Below are 17,062 nucleotides of genomic sequence, written 5' to 3'. Positions count from 1 at the left end.
CACCTACCTATTTCCCATCACTGGCTACAGGAAGAGCATAGCCAGTCATCTGTGTGGTTCTGGGAAATCCACATCCCCAGATTGTTCTCTCTCCAATGTGTGAAATCCCACCACCACTGATTACTTTGCTTTACTTTCACCAAAAGTCATCATTTAAAAAGTGCTGGCCTAATGGGGAAAATGACACATGAAGTCTTCACTACCTTAGCATGAAAGTGGTTATCAGGTCAACTGGGGAAATTTCAAAGGAGATTTTAAAAAAAGGAACCCAGGGAGAAGGAGCTAGAATCTGCTACACCAAAGCCAGACCACACCAAGGGGGTGGGGGACTTATCTTCAGTGACTCTCAACATGCCTACATTCTTCGGGGCTGAAACTAAAAAGCGCTCTTTCCTTTCATTTTAAATCTAGGGTCCTCCAGGCCCCCCTGGTTTCCCTGGTCCTGATGTAAGTATACTTTGTCTTGGGGCATTTGACCTCCTACCGCTAAGTACTCTAGTTTCCCCAGAGATATTCTGGTCTGGTTAAACATACTTTCTGGTAAAAAAGACTGCATTCCAATTTAAGTTCCTGGAGGTTGTTTAGTAATTGATTTTGTTTTTCCTCCCTACACCCCTGTGCCTCAGGGGAATATGGGGTTAGGTTTCCAAGGAGAGAAAGGAGTCAAGGTAAATAAATTTTGGAACATACGCTCTGCAGTCCATATGCTCCTAGAAATGTGTCTAGCTGCACACATATGCCTGCTTGTGATAGGGCTGCATGTGCACGCATAGGCTACTGTAGTCTTTTTCCTTCAAAATATTGTAGTCTTCCTGCTTCCTACCTGTGAAATGTACATGTCTTACAAACATACGCTCTTGAGATATATTTTCTCTTCCTTCCACCTGGGTGTTTCCCTGCTGATTTGTATTATATTGTGTCACCTTCTCTTTCCTTTTCTCTGCTTCGCTTCTCTCCATCCTTCCTCCTCCTCCTCTATCTCCTCTATCTCTCCTTCTTAACCCTCTCTCATCATTCCCTTTTATTTCCCTTCCCTCATTCTCCTATTTCCCTCTATACAAACTGTACAGTGATTCAGGAGCCTCAAGGGAGACTGGGAGCTTGCCCTCCCCATCCTTGGCGGCTGCCTCTTGTAGATTGCACTGTCTTCAAGGAGCAAATCCAGTCTTCAGTGTTCCAACACGGACTTCACTGCCTCTGCTTGTGCTCTTGGCAACGATTGGACCAATTAGAGTCTGATCACTATTGCCAAGAGGTAGCCATTTACCTTGCTCAAATCCTTTTTTGCTTTCTTCTAAACACCCTTTCATGCATGACCATGGCAACCGTGAACCTGCCATTTACTTTCATCCATCTTGTTTCCTCCCTCTGCAGTGCCGGTACAAAATGCATCTGGTCAGGCTTATAATTCTTTTCACCCCTTGAGACTGGTAGCTTTGTTTCCTCATTGATGCAAGGGTGAGGGTGAAGAGGCTAAAGTCATGGACAGTTGATTTGTGAATTACATCCTGAGGACAAACCTACCCTCCGGAGAAATATCTGTGTGGTGTCTGCTTTGCTTAATGTTTCCTTTGATCTTACAGGGGGATGTTGGCCTGCCTGGCCCTGCAGGACCCCCACCATCTACTGGGGAACTGGAATTCATGGGATTTCCCAAAGGGAAGAAAGGATCCAAGGTAGTGAACATTTGAGAACAAGAAGTTAATAAGCCTTTTCCTATTAATACCAGAGTTCAACTCTAATAACCAGAGTATACTGGAAGGATAGAGGGTTCTGTGTAATATGGATATGAGCTTAACTGCGTTTCTGAATATTCGTTCAAGTGCTATTTTCTGTGTTTGTTTTGCAGATTCAGTTATCAAAATGCTGAATAACTTAAAACAAACATTGAATAGTTGGGTTTTTTTCCTCCTAACTACCAACCCTGTCAATACTTATGTTGTCCCCAAAGCACTGTGACAGAGCAATAGGGTATAATGGTTGCTTTCAAGTTATCTGTTTAAAGAAACTATTTGCCCTCAGAAGATGACCCTGCAAATAGTGTACGCTGTCACCAAGTGGCAGTAGATGCCCTAATTTGCCTGATCTGAACTACCAAGGCTGAAGCTGTAGACCTGTTTAACCGAGATATTTTATAATCTGTATTTTGATATGAATGTACACGTGGTTGTATTTGAATGACTGTTTGCTGTTAAGGTGTGCAGATATCTTTCAATAACCTGACTTCCCTTCCTTCCTGGGGATTCCTTAAGTTTTGTGATCCTGCACCTGTGGTCAAGGGACCCAGGCAGGGGAAGGTGTTTAGTCCCATTTCTTTAATTCTGTCTTTGTGGAAGCAACAGCTCCGGGCCTTCTCCAGGTTTACAGGAAGTAATTATTGAGTTGGGAACAGTTTGGGAGCATATGAAAAATTGCCTGCCTCCCTAATCTTTCCCAAACCTTAGGGAGCCCTTTCATGGCACTTATAGATAAATTAGCATATCAAGGAAAGAGATTAGAGTATTATGTTTCCCTTTGCAAACTGTAATTGTTACTCTTTTCCCAAAACCATTGGTGTCTTTGCAGCCAGTAATTTGCTAGAGGAAATCGCACTGAACAGCTTCTTCCGCTAGAAAGAAAGCAGATGATCATCTTTTCTATCTTCCAATTAGCCTGAGCATTTGAGACTCTGTTTTGGATAGTTTTCTTTGCCTGTCATGGACTTTGGTCCTTTCCACACTACTAAGGGCTCCGTAAACTAAGACATCCTGGTGTAGTTACTAGTTGTGGAGACTAGGCAATCTGCACCAGCCTCTGGTGTCCCAATTGGGATACCCTATGGTTTCCCACTGCCCAACCCAAGTAACTCAAGGGAACTATCTCCTTTATGTTCACTACTTCCTGCTGCTACTCACTAAGCTTTGGTTGATTTTCCAGGGTGAACCAGGGCTTCAGGGCTTCCCAGGAATAAGTGGTCCTCCAGGTCTCCCGGTAAGTCTCCCTATTTGGTCAACATGTATTCAAGGATCTGATTGGACAAAAGCTATACCAATAGAAAGCTAACAGGAGGACCTCCTTCCTATGGTTATTGTAGAGAATTTCACCATCTTCATTGTTAGAAGGCATTTAAGGAAATGTCTTGTTTCTCAAACCCATGGGGACATTAGGTTCTTTATGAGACTATATAGCTTAGAGGTTATAATCTCAAGCTCTAGAGTTAAAACAGACCTAGGCTTGACTTCTGATTTCAGCAGTTTCTAGCTATGTAACCTTGGACAGGTTTCTTAACTTTTCTGAGCCTCAGTTTCCTAACCTACCAAAAAAGGGATAATAATGGGGTGCTTATGAGAATTAAATGAGATAATATGCATGAAAAGGGCTTAATAAATGCCTGACACGTATCAATTGTTGAGTAAATGGTAGTTACTGTTAGTAATCCTATTTTCACTTTCCTATGTGCCCTTGTATCTTAGATTCTTTCACCCAACAAATACTTTTTGAGGGCCCCTATTTGCCAGGCCTTCTGCTGGACTCTAAGGCTGCAACAGCAACTAACAGTCAGATAAGTAAAAGTCCCTGTCCTTGAGGAAAGTACATTCTAATTGGTGGGGATGAGGGAGGGGAGAGAATCAACAAGTAAACAAATGAAGGAGAACAAGTTCATATATTGGTAAGTGATACACAGAAGACAAAAAAAGGGTAAAAGTGTTGGAGTGTGGATGGGTAATGGGATGGGCACCTTTGGACAGAGTGGTCAAGAAGGGCCTCTCTGAGGGATCGCTTATTTTGAGGGAGCGAGTCATGTGGAAGGTCGGGAAGAGTGTTTCTGGCCAAGGGAACCATAAGTGTCAACACCCTGAGGTTGGAACAAGCTCAGTGCTTTAGAGGAACAGCAAGAAGGTGAGCGGGTGGAGAAGAGTGAGCAAGGCCAAGAACCAGGCAGAGAGGCAGGAGCCATATCATGGAGACCTTTGTAGGTCAAATGTGGCTTTTATGTTAAATGTAATGGGAAGCCATTGGAAGGCCCTGACTTGTATTTTTAAGATCTCTCTGGTGGTAGTGGGAGTTGGGGGGCTGGGTTATGGAGGATGGGGGGAGGGGAAGGCAGCAAACAGAGGCTACTGCAACAATCCTGGTGAGGAATGGTGGTGGCTTGGACTAGGATGATGGCAGTGGAAATGGAGAGAAGTACATGGATTCAAAATGTAAAACGTTTTAAATTTTTGTTACAGAACATTTCAAACACATACAAAGTAGGGAGAGTGGCATAATGGTCCCCCTGTGTACCCATCACCTAGCGTCAATAATTAGCAACTCACGGCCAATCTGAAGCCAACAACAGATGTAGCATTTCATTACAAATACCTCAGTATTTCTAAGAGATAAGGACTTTTTAAAAACATAATGATGATTTCATCACCACTAATTAATTATCAGAAATGACAATATCTGTTAAGTCAGAATTCAGGTTTATGATTGTCTCATAAATATATATTTTTATAATTACCTGGTTTTGAATCAGAATCCAAATGACGCTCACAGATTACATTTGGTTGATATATCTCTTAAACTACAAGATATGTTTTGAAGGAGCTGATGAGATTTCCATGGATTGGGTGTAGGGGTCAGGAGGGAAATGGATGAATCAAAGATGACTAGGCCTGCCCCCGGCTTGCTGGCAAAGTGGGAAGAGATGACTCCGGTGCTTCCCTACAGTTCTTTGAAACACTTTGGGTCTCTCCAGGTGGCCGGAAAACACAGCCAGTAGAGCCACTGGCACAGATTACTTCCACAGTGATCCCTACTACTCCGTAGAGACACAGGGGCAACAGAGAACCATCTATTCAGTGGCCTTGATTTTAATCAGCTCAGTATCTAATGAATCATAAAGGGAAAGAATATTCATGTTGGAGACGGGACACCTGGACTTCAGCCTCAGCCCCAGCTCTGGGCCTTCAAGTATCTGAACCTCTCTGTATATATGTCCTGTGGCAATGGTCATATCTACTGTTTTGAGGCCCAACTCACAATGTTCATCAGGTTTCTTTACAAAGTATAAATCTGTGCTGTCCAATATGATGACCACTAACCACATAACAGCTACCAATCCTTTGAAATGTGGCTAGTCTGAGATGAGATGTGCTGTAGGTGTAAAATACACACCAGATTTCCAAACCTAGGTGTGAGGGAAATAATCTAAATTATCTCATTAACAATTTTTACGTCGGTGTTGAAATGACAATATTTATGATGTGTTTGGTTAAATAAAATGTTGTTAAATTAACCTCACCTATTTGTTTTACTTTTTTAATGAAGCTACTAGAAAATTTAAAATAACATAGTAGTTCACATTATCTTTCGATTGGACAGCACAGACAGAGTACTTTGCAAGTGGGCTGGGGAATAAAGCCTGCACCTTTCTTTGTGAGCATTTCACATAAATTCTAGTCACCTCTTATCATCCCTATGATGTAAGCAAGGTGGGCTGGGTTTATATCCCTGACTGATGAGGAAACCATGGCCTGAACGGGTAAAGAGGCTTGTCCAGAGTCACTCAGCAAGTTATTAGCAGAGCTGAGACTGAAATTCAGTTTTCTTGAATACTAGCCAACTCCAGGCTTTTTCCTCATACCATACTGCCCCCTACTGTTCATTCTTGTCATGGTGGTTGTGGATTGCGTGATCTCCGGTGCTTTGCAGTTCACTGGCTCACGCTCCCTTCCTCCTTACCATTCCCTTCCCTGTTCTACGTCAGAGGATTTCCCCTTCTGCAATTTCACCCGTTCCCTTTGCCCTGTGAAAGACACACTGACTGACAGCAATGCACAGTGGTAAACTGCAATACCGTTTCAAGCTCAGCGTTTCCAGTGTTTCACAGTGTGCCCTGACAAATAGAAACCCCAGTTGATTGTAAAGACATCCAAGGTGGAAAAAAAAGCTTCCTTTATATGGTACAGCATCTTTTCAGAGAGTGGGAATCAAGAAACCAGAGTTCTCAGGCCACTTTGGTGTGGATTCCACATGCAACCCTGGCCAAATCCTATAACTCCTTTGCTGCTAATATCTCTATCTGCTTAATGGGAACATCTATAGGTAACTTCTGTGACTTCTGCCAGAATAGTTGTAAGAAGAAAGGTGGTGACGTGTTTGAGATGCTCTGGGCTTTTCGGAGGAAACACACTTCTCAAATCAAAAGCCCTCACGTTGGCTTTCAATTATCCACACTCACTGAGAAACAAGGCAGCGCTGAGGGTGCAAATCTCTGGGGAATCTGAAATGTTCCCTTCAACCATTTGTTTTCTTTCCATCCTAGCCCAGATCTTTGCAGGAGCTGCTGACAAGTGGCCAACCTGAGAGATTTAGACCTCACTTTCTTTCCCTTGCCCCTTCTGCAGTGACCCAGCATCCTTGCTTTTCTGGCTCAGCCCCAGCTTCACACATTTCATGACATTGTCCCAGCAGCACACTCATGTGTAGGCCACAGATGCTCCCGTGGAGATTGTCAGAGAGAGTCACATACCTCTGTGCCCTCCAAGGCACCAGCAAACGCAGGGTAAGGCAACATGGCAGATGATGGGAGAGAGAAGGGAAGAAAGCGGTGAATCCTGAGGTACCTATTGAGTGGATCTGAGGCAACTACTGGACAGGCGGGAGTTCTCTTTCTGCTGAGCACCAGGCTTTCCAGGCACTTCAGGTAGGTCCTTCGGAGGAGGAGCCCCATCTTGACAGACTTAAGCTAAGCCCTCCCCTCCGCCCCACCCCCACCCCCACCGCAACCCGGTGCCCTGAGGGGCAGTAGCAGCAGTGTGACAGGGTCAGAGTTGACAAGGAGACTGACTTTCCTAACCTCTCAAGTCGCCCTCGCAGTGCCAAGCCAAACCAATCGCTGCAGTTTAGCCTCCAAAATGTGACCCCACAGTATGCTCATTCCCCGCCCCTCCCCCATGGCCTCCGTCCCCCTTTTCAGGCTTCAGCCTCCCTCCTGCCTTCCTGCCCTCCTTGTGCAGGTGGGCCTCGCCCCTCTCCACCGCCCTCACTGGGGCCGGGCGAGGAGCTCAGGCGGAGAGGGTGACCACCGTGCTGGCAGCCTGCCTCTCGGGCCAGCAGGCCTCTGAGGACCCAGGGCCAGAGTGTCTTTCACTCCACAGCGGGGCCTGACGCCCCCTGGTTCCAGCCTACCGTCTGCAGCTTGCCTTTTTCTCACACCCCCCTCTTCACCCTGCTGTCCGCCCCAACTCCCAGCCACGTGACTGAAGTTGAGTTTTTGCAGAGCCGCTAACACCCATGAACCCAAAATACCAGGAGACCAGGGCCCTAGAGAGCAGGCCTGTAAACAGCTAAGCTAGGCTCTGATGAGGCGTTCCTGACCGTGGGTGAGAAGGGGTAAGGGAGCAGTGGGTGCTGGTCAGCTCATGATGGCGACTGACTGGGCTGGGGCCGGGGCCCAAGACATCTTGCTAGAACAGCTTGTTCAGCAGGGCCTCGTACAGGGCCTCCCTGTGCTGGGAGACAAGCTGAGCCTACAGCCCAATATCTTGCCAAGTCATTTATGTTTTATTGGCTCTAACCCCGACACACAAATTGCTTTTTAACATTTTTTTTCCTTTTTAAACTTCGTATATGTTTTTTTGCTCACCTTGTAGCTCAACCTCTCACACCCTCTGTCTGAGAAAGCAAGAGTCCAGAGGCTCTTTCTGCTTTCCGGAGAAGAAGGACAAGGGCCCCTTGTCTTTACAACTGTGGTAAAGATAGGTGGAGGCTGTGAGATGGTACCTGGACATTCTTTTCCTCACACTTTTGAACAGTTTTTTTCCCTTGGTCACTGTTCCATTTAATTCAACAAGTATGTATTGGACCACCTTGTATGTGTCAGGCTACAGTCACATGCCTTGGAGGAGACAGAAGTGAATGTGATACAGACCTCTCACAGACTTTCATCCGGAACCTGGCTTAGTGCTTGAAGAGTTTGGGGCAGCGTGGGCTGCCGTAGCTTCTGTGCACAGGCCAGGGAAGGCTCCCTGAAGTGTTTGACTTCAGCCGCCAATAGATACATGCCACCAGGGGGCAGCATGCCTCGGTTTCCAATTTGAGCCGCAGAACTAAGTTTGCATTCAGTTTGACACACAGGCCTTTCAAATAGAAACCCTATTCAGCATGAGGTGTGAGCAATTTGACTCCTAACTGTGGCTGTAGAAAAGAGGGAAGGCAAGTAGGAGCCAAAGGCTGCTTTGAGTTGGACCCTTCACAGACGTACACTGCCCTCCTCAACAACAACAACAGTAAAAACAACTCACGTTTTAAAAACAAAAGAAAGTAAAAACTTGGGCCTAGAAAACTAAGGGCTATTCAGCCAACTGTACCCACGGGAATGCTCTGAGTATGAAAGAGGAAGAAAAAAAAAACTACAAATGGGATTGGAGCAGTGCTTTGACAATTAGCTGAGCCAGGTCACATCAAGAGGACAACAGGAGGTGTGCCATAACATCTAGTGTCTTTCACAAGCTCACATTTGAGAGAACTTCACTGCCTCCTTTACTCTCATAATAGGCCTAAATGCTATCTGCCAACATCCGTGCTCCAGGAAGTCCCATTTTAAACAGTAACGACAAAGTGACCTCGATTACATTTGCCATGAAAGACTTTATCCACTCTGGTAATGAATTCTTCTGTATCTCGGGGGCCCAGAATGTGCTTGCCCTGGACCCAGAGGGGAGGAAGCTCTCTCATTCACTCTGCTTTTTGGATTTCTGCTTATTCCTAGAGAATCCCCAAGTCATGTCCATGGCTGCAAGCCCTCACCTTCTGTGAGCAGGACAAGAGGGGTTGGTGACCATCTTGCAGTCCCTTTGAGAGTGTTCCTAAAGCCCGCATGGTTCTAGATCACGCCTAGATAGAAACACTCCTTCCCACTGAAGAGGATGTTGCAGTCATCATGTCTCCAAAGGGCAAAAGCTCTTCTCTCTAGCATCGATCCCCAAGGATTAACACAATTCTCCATTTGTGGGTCATCTTTGACCCAAGCTCCTAGATGGTGGGAAGCAGCCTGTTCTCTTGGAAAGGGCCCTGGAATGGAAGCTAACGCCCTGACTGTCTCATTGACTCTCTAACCCATGCAAGATGCTTGGCCCTTCTGAGTGTTAGTTTCCGCATCTGTAAAATCAATGAGCTTAGATCTGTCATTATTTCTATGCTGTTAGTTCGTGTTTCCATAAATACTTGTAATAGTTTTTTGGGGAGAAGACATTACTTCTAGAACCAAAAAGAAGCCTTTAATGAATGGTTCAAATTATCTTCAAGGCCTATGTGTTTCTCAGGCGGTGACGAGACGCTCAGCATGGTTGAGCTTCCCCAGTGGGACAGTGGAGCTGATTGGAAATTACCACCTTGCTTTGGATGGAGCCAGGAGACCTGTGAGGAAATGAATGTTATAATCTGTGGTCTCTTTTTCCTTTAGGGTTTTGGAATTGCTGGAGAAAAAGGAGAAAAGGGAATCCCTGGTTTGCCGGGACCTAGGGTACGAACCTGGAATTTTGCTTGCCTGGATCTGTCAAGTCACCCGGTCCCTTTTGTTTTCCGTTTGCATCTCTGTTATGTAACTTGATGGCCTCCTAAGCTTCTCTTGTTTCTCTTTCTCAACCCTTGGGCAGGTCCCTAAGACCTCTTCCTCTCCCTTCTGCCACATTCCCTTGACTTAGTGGCTCCTTTGAATAAGGAATGAGGTACAGTAAGTCCCCTACATACGAACCTTCAAGTTGTGAACCTTTCAAAGATGCAAACGTATTATAAACCTATTACAGTACAGTACTATATAGCCAATTGTGTTAGTTGGGTATCTAGGCTAACTTTGTTGGACTTACGAACAAACCGGACTTAAAAATGCACTCTTGGAATGGAACTCGTTCGCATGTAGGGGACTTACTGTACTCCCTACACCAGGTGGTTCCTCAGCCCGTTTACTCTCCTTGTCCTCAACTATAATTATCTTCTGGGCTAAAGAATGACATGTCTTACTTTCATTCCATTCTATCCTGAGGGAAGGTGGGGTAGGGGCAGTTTGCAGGAATGGAAGAAAGAGGACCAAGTGCAATTTTTATAGGACAGAAACAAACCTGGGAAGTTCTAGAACATAGTGAGTAATGTTTGGAGTCAACAGTTTCCAATAATAATCTCACTTCAAGTGGAGAAATAACTGTTAGCCTCTCTGATTCCTAGCTTCAGGCACTTAGGTCTTAACGTTGTTAGTAATTGGCCAACCTTAGCCTTAAAGAAGTAACACTTCAGAGAATTAATTGTCTTTTTAGCTTGGTCATGAAGTTTGTCAAGAGTCTTTTGAGTATTCTGCAATGTTCACCCATTACCCTGCCATTTCCTTCTCCACTTTCCTCTACTCCCCTGTCTTGAAAACACAAAATCACCAACAAAAAATGCATTGGGGGAGAGAGACAAGAGGCCCTCCCACAATCTATTTAAAAATCTCATGACTTGGAACTAATGCAGACTAAGTATAATACCACCCAGCCCTTCTACCCAATTCCACATAGTACTTAAAATGTTTCCATTTATTTAGCTCTTTAAAATTTCCCTGTGTGCCTATTCAGCCTGATGGATTAGTGCTTAGAAAGAAGTCATTAAGGCACGTCTAGGAACATTCTCTTACCTGGTTTTAGGAGCTGCTAAATCCTGATCTCAGTTGGAGAGCTTTGTTATGTAAGTCTAGTTGCTTTGTCTAGTATGGGCTATTAATCTTTCTAAGGTACCTCTATTCTCTTTACAGGGTCCCACGGGTTTAGAAGGAGTCCAAGGCCCTCCAGGGAGTCAGGTATTTTGGTTAATATCATTAAAGCCTCAGTGTATAAAATCCAAATCAGAAGGCCCTCTTGCTTTACTTAACATGACCATCAATGCAAAGGGAAACACTGCTTACAATTCAAATTGTCCGCCTCTCTTTGTTTGATAGAATCTCAGCCACTCACTTCTTTTGTTTTTACCCAAGAAGATGAGTGTCCAGTGTTCAGTCCTATGATGAAGTAGTACTCCTTTAACATGTTATCAGGGCCTAGCAAAGCCAGCCTGCTTGTATTCGTCTCTAGCCTTGTGGCCCTTGTACCTCCTAACATGCAAGTTGGCTACCTAAGCGCCATATTGCCTTCTGGAACATTTTACGGCTTCCAGAGTCAGGTATGATCCATATATATCCTGGAATGCCGGCCAAAATCCCTGTGCCATTTGCCCTGGCCTAATCCAAAAACCAGCCCCTCTTGTGCTCTTAGACATTCAATTCAGTTGTAACTATGTTTCTGTCACAGGGCAAGAAGGGGTCTTCAGGTTTCCCCGGGCTTAATGGATTCCCAGGAATTAAGGTAATGTTTTTAGGAAGTGAAAATCCAGGATTGAGGAGATGGAAGGGTGAAGAATTAGTATAAATGCTGTTTAGTCCATTTGGGCTGCTATCACAAAATATCACAGACTGGGTAGCTTATAAAAAAGAGAAATTTATTTCTCATAGTTCTGGAGGCTGGAAGTCTGAGATCAGGGGGCCAGTATGGTTAGGTTCTGGTGAAGATCCTCCTCCGGCTTGCAAACTGCCTACTTCTTGCTGTGTCCTCACATGGTGGAAGGGGCAGGCTAGCTCTCTTGGGCCTCTTTTATAAGGGCACTAACAATGGTGGGAGCTCTGCCCTCATGACCTAATCACCTCCCAAAGACCTCACCTCCTAATATCCTCATCACCTTGGGCATTAGGTTTTCAACGTGAATTTTTGGGAGACACAAACATTCAGATCATAGCAAATGCCTATATGATGAAATGGAGTATTTTTTAGTATTTTGACATTTTAGATGTCACCCTTTTCACACGAAATGCGTACAAGCAAATCCATCCCTACAGGGAGAAATATTTTATTATTGACATTGTTTAGAATTGCCAACTTTTGGGTTTTGTTATCGTTTTTAAATTCTCTCAAGCAATGCATCCCCTTATTGCCTGCACCTGGGGCAGACAGCTCCTACCTCCCAAGCCTGGTTGTGCCACTCTGTCTGATTCTGGTACCTGAGTCTCCCTTTTGAGAGAATTAGGACTCTTTTGACTTCCTCTGCCTGACATCACCCACTAACAAGGGCCGTGACAGTAGCAGAGTCCCAAGCCTGCTGAAAGTGGGAAATAAAAGTTAAAACTCGGGCTTCCCTGGTGGCGCAGTGGTTGAGAGTCCACTTGCCGATGCAGGGAACACGGGTTCGTGCCGCGGTCCGGGAAGATCCCACATGCCGCGGAGTGGCTGGGCCCATGAGCCATGGCCGCTGAGCCTGCGCGTCTGGAGCCTGTGCTCCGCAATGAAAAAATTAAAACTCTGTTCCCTCCTTAGCACCTCTTGGGTGTAGCCATATTTTCTATTCCTGCGATATGTTTCCCAGGCCCAGAAGCAGATTGTCTTGGAGTCAGGTTGCAAGATAAAATTGGGATCCCTTGTCCTTGACAGGTTCTCAGTTGAGTGTCAGGCCTCTGGGCTGCCTTGTGTCACCTTCATCTTAAATTTATTGGACTTTGAAGTTAACCTATGGATTGTTTGGCCCTGGAAATCGGGGGTTACAGAAGGAGGAACCTTCCATTGTCCCAGGGAATGGTTTTGAGGGAACATAAATCTTATGTGATGAGGTCACAGAAATATTTGTGTTTAATGTATTTAATCTTTGCAGGGTGAAAAGGGTGACATTGGCCTGCCAGGCCCAGACGTTTTCATCGATACAGATGGTGCTGTGATCTCAGGTGCAACTTTTCATTGATTGGAGTGGAAAAAAAAAAAGATAGGAAGTTGACTTCTATATCCCCTGTAATTGCTAAGAGGATACTTTGTCAGCCACTGGATTGCTGCTAAACCCGATCCCCACAAGGGCCACTCATGGATCCTAAACTTGGGAAATGAATCTAACTCCAATGTCTTAGGCAAAGAAGCCAAGCCCCATACTCCATGTTTGTGTTGGGTCCACCAAGACTGGGTCTGGATTTGCGTTGGCCTGGGTCTGGATTTGCTAAAAATCGTTCTCCTAGTGATGCTTAGAGAAGGATTCATACCCTCCCAGCTAGGCTAACTTCAGCCTGATACTCTGGGACACACAGGGTCTCATGTACGTGATCCCACGCGTGCTCGAGCTTGACAATTTCACAGGAAGTGGAAAAGTATCTTTGGTTAGGGGAGCAAGTATCTTTCGGTTAGGACAGCCCTCAATAGTGTGACACTTTGGAAGTTTGCCTTCACCTCTCCTTGTTCTAGTTACTGTGTGTGCCCAACTCTTCCCTTCGCCTTCTCTGGAGATCTAGATGTCAGTGTCTCCAGCTACTTCTCGCTTGACCAAAGGCTTCTCCTATAGTGCCTCTTCCATCTGGGTCTCCTAACTTCCTTCTCACATCCTCTCAGGCCTGTGCCCTGTCTGGTAAGCTCATTAAAGCTGAGGTGTTAATGGTTGACAGTGGCTTCCTGTGTTCCACGCTCAAGAAACCTGTGTATACCATGAAGAGTAGGCTTCGACACCTTAACCCAAACGGCAGAGATTTGAGGCATGACAAAAGATTACTAGTAGTAGAAGAACCTTCCTAGTACTTATCAGATCTTACCATGGGAGGTAAGCCCTGGCCAGACCAGTACTGAACAGTAGGAGAGCGTTAGCTCAAATAGGCCCATTGTCACATGAGAGCATTAGCATCTGGGAGACCTGTGAAGGGCAAGAGAGGTGCTTCTAACCTGAGGACATCTCCTTGCAACTCTTTTGAGGCATTTTGTGGCATTTGTGGGCCTCCCTTCGGTTTGCTTACTGCTTTTGTTGTTGTTGTTGCAACACCAGGTTATCCTGGAGACCCCGGTATGCCAGGCCTCCCAGGCCTTAAAGGAGATGAAGGCATCCAGGGCCTGCCTGGCCCTCCTGGTGCCCCTGGATTACCAGCTTTACCAGGTAAACAAACTAACCCACCCCATGCACAGATCTCCACTCTGGTGCTCAGCATCCCCTTCTATACTCTGGTCTGGGTACATACCCAGCCAAAGTCAGAAGAAAGGTAGACTATAGTCAGTAGGCTCCCTGCTGCAAGCCCAAGGCCAATGTATATGAGAATAGGGCCTGGGGAAGCAGCTTTCCTTTGACCTCAGTAATGTACCATAGCTAGATAGGCAATCCCAGACCATCAACGAGGGGGCCTGGGTTGGCCTGCCAGAGCCCTGTCACCCTTCTGTTCATGTGCCATCCCAGTTGATGCTTGCCAGAAGGAGCTAACAGAAGCCCAGACGAAAGTTTGTACCCAGCCCTTCACTCTGTGCTTAACCCAGGATCCTGTGGACGACATCCTTGACACAGTCATTGGAGGAACACGCCCATATGTCACTCTATAGTAGTAAACAGAGAAAGGGCATGCCAGCGTCTGGGAGGCAGTGATGTTCCAAATATAAAGCCTCAGACATTACTTTTAAAGACAGCAGTTTCTAAATTCTCTGGAGATGGGCCTCTGTAAGGATACCTGTGCTTTTAAAACGGCCCCTTGGAGGAGGTACAGCTGATCTCAGCACCAAGGTGGAAAAAATCTAGAAATGGGAGGCTGGAGACCCAGGTTTCCCTCTCAGGTGCCACTTAGAAGTTCTGCACCCCTGACCATGTTTCTGTACGTCTTTGGGCCTCCATTTCCCAAGAGGTTAGGCTAGCTGATTCCTAGGGACCCTTCTAACTCAGCTGCAGGAGAAGGGCAAATGCTTTCCCAAATTCTCCCTCGGAGCTAGTGTCTAACATCGGCACTGATTGGAATCCCCTGAAGAGGAGGATGATGTGATGAGCATTTTTGTGTGGGCTTCTCCTTCCAGGTGGCCCCGGTACTCTAGGGCTCCAGGGAGTTCCAGGCCTGAAGGGGGACCAAGGAAACCCCGGCCACACCACAACTGGGGCAGCTGGCCTCCCTGGCAGAGATGGTTTGCCAGGCCTACCAGGCCTACCAGGCCTACCCGGTAAGTTGTGTGTTTCTCTCTTTGGTCTTGAGATCCAGGTGTGATCCAGATTGCAGAACAGTCCTGATTTTTGAGGGAGGGAGCATCTCACAGGTTAGGGACCACAGCGATCAGAGTGTTCACCAAGGAATAGGCAAGTGAGGGCCATCTCGATGATCAGACACTACCTAATGCCTTCTGACTTCGTAGTCATTCCCTTTCCCCCTTCACTGTTCTCAGCCCCTAGGCCTGTGGTCTTGCAGCTCCTGAAGGAGCAGCATTGGCTCTTTCAAGCTTTCCCTGGTCCTCAGGGCTCCAGCGGGGCAGGCTGAGAGTCCAAGAAATGGGAAACCAAGCCTGGATCCTCAAAGTGGCTGCTAAAAGCCTCCACAGGGCTTATTCTCCTTAGGTCATCTACCTGAGTATGAGATTCTAGATTCTAAGAAAAAGGCTAGAAATATGCCCCGCATGTTTCTTTGTAACCTGCAACCCCTGACCACTGCAGCTTGTACCCATCTCCTCTTTTGTCCTAAGAGGACTTCCTGGGATAGACATGGGGACTGCTGAGTTGCTGAAGCTGCCTCGGTTATTCCCATATCCCCAGTGTCTAGTCCAGTGCCTAGAACATAGTAGACATCCTATAAGTAGTAGTAGTAGAGAGAATTGAGCCAACAGAGTTTGGACTTGCTACAGACTTTGGGTCCTTGTCTTGGATTTTTGGGGGGAAGGGTGTCTCTGCTCTGGTGGTTGGGGCTCAAGGACCCTTGGTGACTGAGCTGCTATGCTGAGTCACATGAGCCCAGGCTCCTGTAAGTTGCCAATCTTTTATGTTTTTTTTCCCTAAAGGTCCAGCATTTGAGACGGGAACTCTACAGAGCACAGAGCCAGGGTTGCCTGGTCTCCGAGGAGAACGAGGTCCAAAAGGAAACCCAGGCCTCAAAGGAATCAAAGGTGATTTTGTCCCCTTAGGTTTCTTTGTTCCCCAAACTCCCTGGAGAAGGCCCTCTGGGAAGAAGCAAACTAACAGCCTTGGGAACCTGAACAGGACGAATCCTGGATCTTGCGTGGGAATGTGATTATACGACTGTTGGAAGTGCTATATTTGGAGCTGTAAGACTGAGGCTGGCGGTCGAGGTCACACAGGACAAAGTGGCCCCCAGGCTACTCTACCTGCCCCCTCCACCTGCAGAAGCTACTCTGCACATTCTGCAGCCCCTCTCAGTTTGCAAGGCCAAGGCAGGAAGTTACTTATGATTACCTTCAGCCTGAAGGAGAGGTCAAGACCTGGAACTCTGAAAAAGCCAACTGGCTCCAGGAAAACAACTCCGATCCCCACAGATTGACTGAAGGATTGATTGATTGCCCCAGCCTTCGGCTGCCTTGCACTTTCCATCTTTCTGTTGTCTTTGGGTCATTCCTCCATTTCATACTCTGAGGGGCAGATGCTAAAGTGCAAATAAATCACTTCATTATAGTTCCAGCCCAGGGCAGGGTGGAGGAAGAGGTGAAAGTACTGGCTGAAGAGAGGTTTGGGTATACCTGGGGGTTTCAGGTACCTGAGATCTCTCCTGTTCTCTCAAGGAATTTACAGCTCTCCTCGACCTCAAACAGAAAGGTTTTAACTCACTCCTCTCCTTTCTCATTGCCCTGTCATAAAATGGCACTACCTAAGTATAGGAGCTAGTTCAGAAATTTTTGAAAGCCCCATCTCTAATTTTTAGATCCAGGGAAGATGGTTGAGGGCAAAGGATATTAAATTTCAAGTCTCGACCTAGGATGTCAACTTTGGCCCTTCCCTGACTCACTGCAGAGCTAGTGTGCTTCTTGATACCATTCTCATACTTAAAAACAGGGCCAACTCTGATGCCTCCCCTCCTATATTCCCATGGGACCAGAAGGTTTTTCTCTCTCCCTCTCTCTCTCTCTCTCTCTCTCTCTCTCTCTCTCTCTCTCTCTAAGTCTGGAATAGTGATAGTGATTCTCAGGTGATTCACTGGACATGAGAATCACCTAGGGGAAATTACTACCAATTAGATTCTTGGACCTGGCCGCCTGAGAGTCTGACTGATTGGACCTGGGGTGAGGCCCAGCAAGCTGCCTTATAAGCAAGCATCCCAGGTGAC

At 46.3% G+C, this 17,062-nt stretch overlaps 1 protein-coding gene across 1 annotated transcript in view; it reads left to right on the top strand.

The window, feature by feature from the left end:
• COL4A6 (collagen type IV alpha 6 chain) overlaps positions 1–17,062 on the top strand; it is a gene marked incomplete at both ends in the record, with an annotated part of 281,869 nt that overhangs the window by 231,081 nt on the left and 33,726 nt on the right. The window contains 11 exons of the mRNA XM_082646879.1: positions 412–447; positions 627–668; positions 1,584–1,676; positions 2,917–2,970; positions 9,434–9,493; positions 10,754–10,798; positions 11,286–11,339; positions 12,673–12,742; positions 13,816–13,923; positions 14,820–14,960; positions 15,786–15,890. Of these exons, the coding sequence (XP_082503005.1) occupies positions 412–447; positions 627–668; positions 1,584–1,676; positions 2,917–2,970; positions 9,434–9,493; positions 10,754–10,798; positions 11,286–11,339; positions 12,673–12,742; positions 13,816–13,923; positions 14,820–14,960; positions 15,786–15,890 (808 nt within the window). The remainder of the gene's footprint in view (positions 1–411; positions 448–626; positions 669–1,583; positions 1,677–2,916; positions 2,971–9,433; positions 9,494–10,753; positions 10,799–11,285; positions 11,340–12,672; positions 12,743–13,815; positions 13,924–14,819; positions 14,961–15,785; positions 15,891–17,062) is intronic.

Source organism: Grampus griseus (genome assembly GCF_964374135.1).
Source record: "Grampus griseus genome assembly, chromosome: X".
Lineage (NCBI taxonomy): Eukaryota > Metazoa > Chordata > Mammalia > Artiodactyla > Delphinidae > Grampus > Grampus griseus.
This window is presented reverse-complemented; position numbering and strand designations above follow the sequence as displayed.